Source organism: Lichenostomus cassidix, chromosome 4 (assembly GCF_008360975.1).
Source record: "Lichenostomus cassidix isolate B80296 chromosome 4, HeHo_3.0, whole genome shotgun sequence".
Classification (NCBI taxonomy): domain Eukaryota; kingdom Metazoa; phylum Chordata; class Aves; order Passeriformes; family Meliphagidae; genus Lichenostomus; species Lichenostomus cassidix.
The window spans coordinates 66889985-66902419 of record NC_139484.1 but is presented as its reverse complement, the minus strand read 5'-3'; the positions used below and the strand labels follow the sequence as shown (position 1 = coordinate 66902419).

Below are 12435 nucleotides of genomic sequence, written 5' to 3'. Positions count from 1 at the left end.
TAGTAGCATTCTTGTTTGGGTTCTTTGGCCAGTGGTTTAGGGAACATTTCAAACGAAGTTAATCTCACTGATTTTAAATCATGCAATAGTAATTCATCTGGTGTACAGTAATGCTGATAAAAGAGGAGCAGCTGGAAAAGCTCTGAGCTCCTTCTGCCAGTACTAAAGTAATAAGCTGTTACCTAAAGTACAAATAGCTCAAACATGCTTTGGTGAATTTCAGACTCACTAAAATGCCTTTTCTGCCAGCTTTTCTTACTGACTACCTTAGAGATGGTGCAGTGACACCAGCCAGACTTCCAGCCAGAAGGAGAAAGCAGGTGAATGCTATTGGAAGGCTGTTTATGTGATACAGTAAACCTTGGGAAGAATACCATTTCAGAGGTTTGGTGAAAAACTTGCCAAAGGAAAGAAAATTGCCACATGTTCCAAACTGAAGCACACAGAAAGGATAGAGCTGCAAAGAGTTACAGAGAAACTGGGGAAAACTGCATGGCAGTACTTTACTGTTTTCTACAATCAAGGGTCTAATCTAAGAATGCTGCTCTGTACAGTAATGCTCACTAGCAATGATAAAACAACATAGTTTATAGGCCTCCTAATCCTAACCTAATGGATTTCCTGGACACACAAAGACCTGCTCACACTGAAGTTTTTATAGTCCAGGTGCCAGTCTTGCGAGGAGCTCTGGATGTGCAGGCTGCTGCAGCTATTGAGAGCTGACAGAGCTCTGCTAAGGAACAAAAATGGTTGGTTGAAGTTCACTGCAGATGTGCAGCTGTATCTCTGTGGGTCAAAAAACACATGTGTGACCAGATCTAAATCTACTGTGTCCCATTTTCACCCTCATTAAGTGCCTTTCAGTGTGAAGTAGCCATGGCTGTAGAGTTTTGAGGCACATGAATGTGACAAAAGTTAGGGGATAAGGCAGCACTGTGCAGCAATGTGACCACACCCCAGTAACATGGACATGCACTGCTTCATGCACCCATGAAGTGTCTAATCCTGACTGCAGAAACTACAAGAGGAGGACAAAGCAGAGAAATGTCAGTGATTCCAATGCAAAAATCATGGCTTTAACTTAAACTGCAAATATGCAAGACATATTTGCAAAATACCAAGTTTTAACTGTGAAAGTGGCACTTTTTACAAGGACTGAAGTATTCATGGTATATTCAGATAATGTAAATACAGAGGCAAGGATTTTAACACTCATTTTTTCTTCTACAGCCTCTTCATTGCTATTGCACCATTATCATCAGATTGAGTTAACAATTCTTCCTTCAGAAAGACCCTTTTTCTCTCCTACAGAGACTTAAGGTAAAATGACAGCTTAATTTCTCTAGTTCTTCCCTTACCATAGGTTTTATCTGCTCAACAAACTGTATACATGTTATCAGTGGATACAGCTCAACAAGCTCAGAACATGTTTTACAAAGGCAGGCATGGTAAGCACCACTTCAGAAATGCAATTAGAGCTGATTTTCACTCTTCCCCATGCAGAATCATTTGGGCATCATTTCCATTTCTGCAGAGGAGAAAGCAGCAATTTGCTGCTAGTTGCAACTGGACATGAAATTGGTTCACCTCCAATTCAGTGTCAATCATTTACTGATGCACACTGAAGTAATGGGTAATTTTGGCAATGTTCCATTAGCCAAGGTAGGCACCCCCCCAGAAAATCCCCTCCACACCAAAGGAAAGAAATAGAAATGCACATCAACACTTATCCAACTCTTGCTTTATGTGTGTGTTGCCTTTCCACTCCTTATGCCTGCCATACATTTTACTGAAAAGCCACTAAAATCCTAAACACCCAGGGATTTTTTTCAGTAGTTGGGTTTTTTCCTCAGTTGCTTCCATTTTGGGTCTTCAGTGAACAGCACATTTCAAGGACTGCCAGAGCACTAGCAACAGGTGGACATTTCAATATTATAAAATAAAGTCTGAAGCACTTGCATCCCCTAGTGGCAGCCTGATTTGATTTTGGTAACACAAAACCAGTCTAAATTTTCCATAAGAAAAAATAGAGTTCTATGTTTACCCATTTATGCATTGATTACACAAATTGTTACAAATTTCCTAGAGAAAGAAAAATATTTTAAAATATTTTACAGTGATTTTGTCTTTTTTGTCAGGGTAACTGAAGTTACAAGGACCTGCAAACCCCATGTGACTTTTGGACATTTGAATTAAGAATCTATGAGAATTATTTGGAAAGACAAACTTAGAAATGGATTTATACTGGAAAAATCCCCACTTCACTTCTGAAATTCTTTCTCTTATTAAAAACCTTACACTCTGCATTAGCAGGAAACCAGCTTTTAACCAAACAACTCAAGAGATTCATTGTTTTCCAAAGCGAAAGGGACAACTCCAGTCAACTACTCTGTTCTCTTACATAGCATAAATCAATGGCATTTTCAAGAAGGCTCTGACATTTCTTCCCCATGACCATCATTAGTGTTCAGGAACTTAACTCTCTGTAGCCATACTGAAAATTATTGGCATAAATTTCTAGAGGCACAGAAACAGAATCAAATATCCCTTTCACAGATGTCAGACTCTGATCTTCACTGTGACCACATATCCTGAGTGTTACTACATGGAAACAGATCTGATTTACTGAGTGTTCATGGTAGTTAAACCAGACTTCACACATACATTCAAAAAAACCTGGCAATGCATGTAGTAGAGACTAATACTTGCAGTCACATCATAAGGGAATGTTTTTGCCTCTCCACATACAAGTCCATGCTTTCTCAGGGATAAACTAGGATATAAGATTGCTAAATGGCCAAGGAGAACATCTTGACAAGGCAGTTTATGGTGAAATGTCTCCCTGTGAATCCTGACATTTTGCAGATCATGCAGCCCAGAGTCCATTTTCTAGGGTGGCATGGCTTGTTTTCTCTGCAAACAAATGCAGAACTTCTTGTCCAGACTTCATGTACCTCTGAGAGCCAACAGCTACAAATCCTGACACTTCTGACATCTCAGCCTGAGCAGGGAGGCTGCAGAACAAAAGCTGGTCCCCTAGTTCTTGAGAACAGTGTTGGCCTGCCTCTAACCTTAGACCTATTAAACAAAAAATTAGCTGACATAGTTCAGGAACACAGTCCCCAAGAGTCTTTAGCTAAATAAGGGGTATATATTGGTAACCTCAGGCTCCCTCATCCTTCTGTCTTAATCTTCAAGTGCTGTCTTAAAGTTTCTAATACAGGGACTGTCTTAACGCATATTTAAGAGACCTAGATCCATGATTGGAGCTCTTCAGGCACTACTGTTTGAACAAAATAATAATTTATTTAAAACAACATACACAAAATAAACAGAAAGATTAGAATGCCCTATGACTGCTTTAAATTATGTGATGTCAAATGAGATAAGGGACTCCATCTGACATTAGGATAGGAAGTCACTATCTCTTATTTACAGTGTATTTTATGGACTATGATTTCAAGTTATAGAGTTATTATTAATATTTTAAGAAATACTCTATTATTCCCAGTAGATAATGGAGAAATGAATTAAAAATTATTCAAAATTTACATTTTAAATTCACATAACAAGCAGACTCTTCTTTCCCACTTTTCACATAAAACTATATTGCAAATTAAGAATGAACAGCAGAACTTGAACACTTCTACAGAAATGTGAAGTTGAATAGCATTTAGATTACTCAGGCCCGTGCTGCTGTGCCATCTGGTGGCTACTAGCTTGTAATGCAGAAACAGGAAAATCCCACCATACCCAAAACATCCCTCCTTTCCAAGCCTTTCTTACAGTTTTCCTCTATAAATTAAATTTGGGTCGTTTGGTTTTGTTTTTTTTTTTCTCTTTTAATTTATCTCTTCTGTGTCTTCAGGAAACAGAGAATCAATATAATGAGCTACATAACCACAAAATTCCTACAATGTTCTGGAAGGCAGTCAAAGCTATTAGATCTGAAACCAGGATACTTTAAGACGTCTATACTATGTTTATGGCAATGGTATGTTTTGAAGGACAATATAAATATCTGTAATGAACTGAATCAACAGAAAGAGGTAAATCTGAGGCATAAAGAAGTGAAATCCTTCTCTACCATTTTAGGTTTCTGCCTTTATAAAGAGCTATGTAACCAATACAAGAGTTCAAATGATAATTTTTACATAATGACTGTTTTAATGCAGAAATCTACCTCTGTTTCCTCACTGTATCTCCTCCCCATCAGATATCATTGGTTAGTAAGGTAGAGACACAGTAAGGCCATTGGCATCCATGACTAAGAAATGGAACCAGCTACTTTTTTATTTCAACAGTACACACATAATGCAGAAAAAAAAATGATCAGCCTTCCCTTCCTCTTCTGTAGTCTACAAATCCCATGGTTTAAACAAGACACATTGTTTCTCTCCTGGGTCTCATTAATCTTACATCTTTACTGAAAATAAATCTTGTCTGTGGGCCTTCACTAGCCTTCCTGTGGGCTGGAAATCAACAGAGAAAATAATTAAAGGCTTAAACTCAGATGGGTGCACAGGCTGATAAAGTTCTTTACTCAGAACTTAATGGATTTTTTTCCCATTATTATTGTTGCAGAGTCTACAACTGCAAGACTGCCTGGGGATATTCACAGAATACCAGGAGCACTTCACATTTTGAAATTGAGAGAGGCTGAAAGACTGTTTATTCAGAAAGAAAATACTGAAATTCATGATCTTTAAGTCTGTTTTTTGGGTTTTTTTAGGAATATCAACAATTTAAAATCACTAGTGAACACTTCAGGAGTAAAGACAGAACTGATACAGGGGGATCTTTGCACAACTACATTATGATATACCCTAGAATGTTTCCTCTTTCAAATGTATTGACTTACCCATTATCAAGCCCATTCTGCCCAAGTTTCTTTCCTATATCACCCACCATCACACCTGGCATTGGTAGGAGAGTTTTTGGATCTCGAATCTGTATAGAAGTGAAGCAAAACATTTCAGTAGTGGAACAATGAGAATAATTGGCTGAATTTTTCAAATGTTGAAAATATTCCCAACTTGTACCCTGTTATTAATGCTAAAGAAAGCTCTCTGTTCCTTCCAAGCACATAATCCTGGATATAACTTGTACTTACGTATCCTCTCATTCAGGACGTAGATACTTTAATGAAAATTACTTTGGAATATGACACTAATTACATCACTGTGTTAAATGGTCCTTAACACTGATGACTGCTCTCATCAGACTAGCACTGTAACCTTCTTCAGGTGTACACAGACTTAGTAGGAACCAATGGATCTTTTAGGTAGCAATCAGCTTTGAGATATTCCCTGATTCTGTAATAAGCTCTGCTCAGTCTGAAACTAGTTCATGTTACTACATACAAGTTTTCTATTGCATTGTCATATTTTCTAATGCCTTTAATCTTATAAAATGACTTCTGTGTTAGAAGTTTGCAGATTTCATGCAGATCAGCCTGCAGCATTGGCACACATAAATCATATTGCAAGATATTACATCACATAAATCCCATGCAAGACTTTCAGGACTTCAAATAACACAGATGAGTTCTAACTATGTAAGTACCATGATCATCTGGAGACTTTTCAGCTCTTTTGTACTTTTCTGAATCTTTTGCAGAAAACTGACAGTATAAAACTGGCTCTATAATCTTCACAAAGTCAGTGAACATTTGAAAAAAGTACACTGGTTACAGTTGCAATAAACTGAAGGCATTAAATAAAGAATCTGCCAGTCAGATGTAAATAACAGCATAACAAAGTCTTTAATTTGAACCCACTTCTCCCCAAAAGACAAAAAGTATTAGCAATATTTCCACCCTACCTGTACAATAAAGGAATGTAATCCTTGGCACTGTCCATCAGGAGTATAGAGCTGGGCATATAAAACTGCATGAGTGGCATGTTTCCCCATATTACCAACCCAGAACTTTGCAGCTTCAATGTCAGGTGTATTGATGACAAATTCCTGTTGCCAGAAAAGGAAGGGAAAACTATATAAATCATAAAAATCAGCTCATGGTTCTTTTCTTTTTTTTTTTTTCTCCCTACTCTGGTAATGTTTTGAAAACTTTCATTAACTGACAGGATTTTATTCTGTACTGCATTCCAGCACCTGAGATCTCTCTTATTGTGTTCACCTTCAGAGAGAACACATGTAGTTAGGAAAAAAATCCGAGTTTTAAAATCTCATAACGTCATTGTAAAGCCTGAAACTCAGCCTTTTTAATTGCTCATTTAAGCAGTTAAAAAAAAAGTAAAGCAGATTAATGGACTGGGAAGCATTTCTTAGATCTTAGGTTAAACTGAGATGTGAGTTCAAGTAAGAGACTGAGAGGGCTGTTTCAGCTGTGAGAACTGAAGCCTATGCACCTCCTCCTTACACAGCTCTGTGTGGGAAGGAAGCCTGGTTGACAGTGTGCTTTAAGGACTAACCTGAGTGCTGGGATCAAACGTGGCTGTAGTCCGTATGCCTTTGGTGTTAGTTCCATGGCTGAGCTCAGTCAGAGCAAAACATCCGAAAATCTAAATAAGGAGATACAAGGCATGGCTCAAGACCACTTTGTTACAGTAATTAAAACTGCAAGACTTTCAAACGATTGCAAATTCAGTTGCTGGAAAGTAACCTGGCAAAATAAAAAACAATCCATACCAGGAAGTGAGCAACAAAAGAAGCACAAAGCTCAGTTTAGGTGCACTCAGAATATTTATCTTCCAAAGTCAAAGAGGGTCTGGCCAGCCAGTGAATGCTGACATGGCCTAGAGTGAAAAAACTGTTTAGGATTGGCACCTTCTGTATCAGGCAGGCTGCACTTATTCTGCATGGTACCTGGTCCTGAGTGTCCACTGAACTCCATGTGGTGTTTCTTTGGCATTAAGACATTATAATTTTCCATTTTGGAATTTTTATAGCAACACGTCAAGGTTAATGTATCCTAATAGGATACTCTTAAATTACTGTGGACAGAGACTAAACTGGTGTAATGACATCTATATTGCTTTTTGGAAAAAGTTCCCAAATTTTGTCTGCATGTTAACTTGGGCAGTCTAAAACATATCCAGTGGTTTGTGAGCTAGTAGTGAGAATAGACAGAGCTCAGTGCTTGAATCTACTCCATCAGAAATAACACAAAAGTGCAAAGAGTGACACAGTTCTAATAGTGTCCATTTTTCACAAATGATTACAAAAATTACCTCCATGCTACGAGCTTGTTTCACAATGTGTGCAAACTTTGTAGAAGCACTCATAACTGCACCTCCAAATATCTGTAAAAACAGAATGATAAATGAAATCAGTGCCCTGTGATGGAAAGCACAAATTGCACGTGGTGTGTAATAGTGATGTCCAGTAAAGAGATCAGGGAAAGTGGACTGCACAGTAAACTATACTTAGACTATAGCTGGGGGAGGCAAGTCAGGATTTGATTTTGTCAAGGCTCCTTTAAAGAGGAGTGAACTTGTCACAGTTCTAAGCTGTTCAAGCCTTCAAAACAAGCCTTAAAAACACTTTGTACTTGTCCTTAATGATGTCCCCTTGAGTAGAAGAAAAAAGACTATTTTAGTTCATTTTACCACACATGGATTGGGAACTGAAGGTAATCGCTTCAGGATCAAACAAGAATGCTGATTTGAAATCTATCTTCAGTTCTCCTACAAGGATGCTCACAGAACAAAACTCTAACTCCTAGACCATCCCCAGCCATGTGAACACTAATAATTAATTAATTAATTAAACTGATATTATTTTACCAGCTATGTCAAGTATTCTTTGTAAGAGAGCCATCCAGGAAGCACCTGATTAACAGAATCCAGCCACTGACATCAGTGAGAAACTTTACTCTGACTTCCATTCCTTCTGGATTCTGCCCTTAATTAAGACACTGGGGCTTAAGAAGCTAAGTTTCTGATACCTGCAAATCTCTAGCAAACACACAGCCACCAAAAACCAAGTTCTTTGGCTGCTACTGCCCTAGAGAGGAGGCAAAGGAGAAGACAAAAGAAGACAGAACTCTAGGCATCAAATTTTTTTCTGTATCTCTGTCTATACTGTTTCACCTTTACTTTCCAGGTGGGATTCCAGTGGAGACAGGGCTTAACAACAAAGATTACCTACAGCTCTCTAATCCTTCTAAACAGTTAAAACTTAATTCCATTTTTGAAACACTAGGATGAGGAAAAGATATAGTTTTAATAAAATAGGCACAAAGCAACAGAATTATGGTATTAGAAGCTACTTAAATTCAAACATACACCACTATAGCCCTTGAACTGTACTTACAACAGAATGTAAGGCAAACTGGAGAGATGGAGACCAATCATACATTCCCAGGCAGATATTCATACTAAAAAGCTTTAATGGGTTCTCTAGGACCTCTTGCTGAGTAAGAAAGTCATGCTCAAAGAACCTTTTACAGCGCAGGAATGTCAGCTCCTGATATTTCTCACGGCACATATCTTCTCCAGGATGATGTGCAAAGACAGGATCACTTTCCAGAGCAGAGAAGATTCTGTTCTTGAGGGGTAAAAAACTAACATGAAAATGGTAATCTAAAAGCATTAACAAAACCAGTTGACTTTCTTCTAGAATAACTCTGGGCCTCAAACTATAATCGTTTGCTAGAAGGAATAAACTTAGAAAGAAAAAAATCCAGAAAATATATTTAAATGGTCTGCCATTATATATACAGCTCATGCTGCTAAATGTTATGAAATCTCCTTCACCATGAAGTGATTCACTCTGAATGTACAATAACAGTATGGCAAAACTTGCTTTGTACAGCAGCTTCATTATCTCAATACATGAAGATGCTGGCAGAATCTAAGGAGCAAAAGTCCTTCAGTCTGAGGATAATGGTAAAACTCCAGGGGTTACATTCAGTTAGAAATATGCCATGATGGTAAAACTATTAAGCTACCACAACTGCTCTGTTCCCAGACGAAAGTAAAAAAAGGCTCCATTTAATGGAACCATCATATGAAGCCCTTCAACATGGGGATCTATATCTTTTAATGTTTTAATTTGGGTTTTTTTTTATTAGATAATATATTATGGCATTTTTTATCACAGAGGTCTGTCTTCAAGATACCCCCATTTTTTGTCTTTCACATAATTTAGAAAAAAAATGCAGTGCTTTAGGCAAAATCTTTAGAAAAAGTTTTAAAAGTCCCTTACTCCTCTCTGAAGGGAATGACACACTAAGAAGGAAGAAAACTAGGCTTCCTGTGCTTTCCTTTGAAAGGCAGAGAGGCAGAGTCATTCCTTCTCTCTGTATCAACAACACTATATGCCACAGCTTTGAATCTCCTTCAGACACAGAGCACTTGTGCTTTTCTGTGCTCCAACACACACCAGTCAGATACAGAACCAGGTCTTTTTGATTTCTCTGCTCTACCTGCTAGGATTTCTATAATTACAGTGAAGGTTCAAGATTAGCTTAAATCCATGTAAATCTACACCACCTTCAAAATGCTATTTCTTTCTCCTCCTACATCTCCATGCATTTCCAAACCATCTCTTGTGATGCAGTTAATCTCTTTTCTCAGTAGGGTTAGCATTTAGCCAGGTAGACCTGCTAATCTCCAACTGCAATACCACATAAGCATTAATGCAAGCACAGAACACAGTATGAAAATATGTCAGGTCAGGTCAAAGCAAGACAGAAATACTATTTGACAGCAGCTTGCACTTAGCTCCCCTTAAGTGCATTGCAAAACCACGGGATGTGTGATTTAATGAAACAGTAAAGAAATATGGTAGAGTATAGCTTTTTCTCAGTTTGAAATGAACATTGAAGTTCTGAAATTTAGCACCTGTGGGTCTCCCCTGCACTGATGTTCATGAGTCACATGAGACAGCACAGTAGATTGCTTAGAAGTACATCTGTGTTCTGAAAACTGGATGTGCAAATCAAATTTCTTCATGCTCCATATTTACAGAATATTATTAACCATACCCTCTTTAAAAAACACACATTTAGTTTTACTGATATCTCCAAAATTAACATAGGCTTACACTTCTTGCAAAGTTTACCTTCAGCTGGACGATATCTTCACCCTCTATGAACACAGCCATCTCCTTCCAGTTGAAGGAAGCTTTTTTACGATACCTGGAAAGTGGGCCTTTAGGGAAATCTGGTAGCAAACTATCCCATGAATTTTGGTTGCCAGCCATTTCTTTCTGATTGAGTGTGGATGCCATTGTTAGCTAAACTGCAGCAAACAAGAAAAAGATAAATCACAAACTGAAGCACCACAGGTGTCTATTTTTTAATAATAAAAACATATTAAAAGAGTTGCTAATTAAATCCATGGACTTGTTTAAATGTACGAGTACAGCAGTGCAGAACCAACTAAAAGCTTGCCTTTCCATTTTTCTAGTTCAACTGGCTTGATACAAAGTAAAAAAAAAGCCTTTGATCCAATGCAAATTAATTACACGGTCTTTGTTATTAAACTATGAGCCAAATATGAAACAGGGACCACCACTGGTTATCACCATATTGTGTAATAAGAAAGGGGGAGATACAAGACCCAGACAAGAAAATACCATGTCTTAAATAACATAAGCAGTAAGGCTCCACGAAGTTCTTGTGTGCATCTATGGGTCAGGCAAAAGCACTGTAAAACTGCACAGACCCTGAAGGATTTCCCTGTCAGTAGGTACAACTGCACTGGTTCAGGAGAGAAGGAGAATCTTGCTTTTCATTAGAACCTGGCCCGAAGGAGTAAAGGCTGATGCCTGTGCTGCTTCCAGAAGCTGGTGTAGGAGGGCTCTCCGCTGCTCACGGCACACCCAGCAATTCCTGCCACCACACAGACAGCAGAGGTCTCTGCTCTGCTGGGAAGGTGCAAAAGCCATCGGGCAGGGCAGCAGAAGGTGGGCACGATTTAATGGGACAGGCTGGAAAAAGCAACTTAAAGGTACAGACAGGACACCTGGCCCAGGGCTGGCCAGGGGCTCGCTCAGTACTGATTTTGTACGTAATAAAGTACAGGAACTACTACTTCAGCAGTCTGCTTTTTTCATCCCTTTTTCTTCCTCATCATCTTGACGTGTCTCCCTGCTACTTCCCTTTTCTTTTAACCTCATCGTTTTCACGGAGGTCATCCTCTAGTTCTGGACAGTACAAACTCAGCAGAAGAGAACTGCAGGATAGTATTTCTGCATGTGACTTCCAAATCAGTCCTAGGAAGATGCAGCTCCAGTACTGAGCAACAGGTTTGGAAAGACAAGGGAAAGAAACAAAGGCATTCGGAGTGTTTCAACATGCAGCCAACGAAAAAGATATTACACTTCTAACTGGAAAACAGGTAAATCAGGGTAGAAGTTCACAGCTTCAGACTCATAACAGGCAAAAAAAATTACACTGTAATATTACAGCTATTGCATCTAACTTTATTTGCATTGCAGATCACTGATATTGCCCAAATGAGAAAACCTAAGAGCTCATTAAAAATTGTTCTATATTTAAAATACATTATAAATTCTCTGACTTCCCAATGTTTTAGTATAATTTTGGTTCTCCAAGCCAAGTTTCAAAACTAATTCAGAAACCAAAACGAGTGGTTACAATAGGAAAGTAACAGTGGACTGTCCTAAAGAATAACTTCAGTGTTAATTTCAGCCTTGCTCTGGAATTTTGAAACTTGTGTGCAGGCGGCAGTAAAAACCACGTTATTTTCAATTTGCAAAGAATTGATGCAGTCTTACTGCGAAAAGTTGAGTTAAAAACCTTTTTAGGTGAGAAATGCTGCTGCTAGTTAATTCTAATTCAAATTCAAAACCGGGTCACAAATAGCGAGGGGAAAGGTCTGTTTGCAGGGCACTATCGTCAATTTCTATCGTCAATTTCTATCGTCAATTTTCTCGCGTAACAATGACACAGCTCAGGCACTTGGCAGTCGTCAAGAATAATGATTCTGCACCCTTATGCTGCGAGATGATACCACCAGTGTTTTATTTTATTTTATCTTCTAGCGGCTCTGCACTTCCGAGCAGTTTGCTGCTGGCAGCCGCTCAGAGCAGGGTGAAGGCAGAGCACGGAGCGCTCCGGCAGAGCCCTGTGAGGGTTCACTGCACAGCCGCTACCTGAGCGGCCCCAATTCACGGCTCGGCCTCGCTGCTGCTCGGACAGGGCGAAGAGAGACTGCGTAATGTACTGTTGTTTGCTGCAAAACGTGTACCGAGGCGTCTCCCTGCTGGGCCGGGCTGACCGTCCGGTGTCAGTCAGCCGTGCCGGGCCGGAGCCCGCTGCTCTCAGGAGGCAGCTCGGCTGTCCCAGCGGCACAGACATTCCCCACACAGAGCTGCACTCGCGGTGCCAGCCCTGCCGGGAGCTGGCGGCTCCCCGTGTTTCCAGCCGCAGTTCGGCACCGCTGCCGTCAGTCGCGGCGCTCGGAGCCTCAGAGCCGCGGGCCGGGGCGAGGGGACCCGGTA

The 12435-nt window shown here is 39.4% G+C and overlaps 1 protein-coding gene across 7 annotated transcripts in view; it reads right to left on the bottom strand.

The window, feature by feature from the left end:
• Window positions 1–12435, bottom strand: part of ACOX3 (acyl-CoA oxidase 3, pristanoyl) — an 82825-nt gene that overhangs the window by 70249 nt on the left and 141 nt on the right. For 5 of the 7 annotated variants that reach the window (XM_085059719.1, XM_085059716.1, XM_085059720.1 and 2 more), the window contains exons 2-7: window positions 10030–10208; window positions 8278–8511; window positions 7194–7265; window positions 6435–6524; window positions 5824–5967; window positions 4862–4950 (exon numbers count right to left, since the gene is read on the bottom strand). In XM_085059719.1, the coding sequence (XP_084915845.1) occupies window positions 4862–4950; window positions 5824–5967; window positions 6435–6524; window positions 7194–7265; window positions 8278–8511; window positions 10030–10197 (797 nt within the window). In that variant the 5' untranslated portion in view covers window positions 10198–10208. Of the gene's footprint in view, window positions 1–4861; window positions 4951–5823; window positions 5968–6434; window positions 6525–7193; window positions 7266–8277; window positions 8512–10029; window positions 10209–12290; window position 12435 lie in introns of those variants that run through there. The other 2 variants (XM_085059717.1, XM_085059723.1) reach the window with 2 other exon arrangements.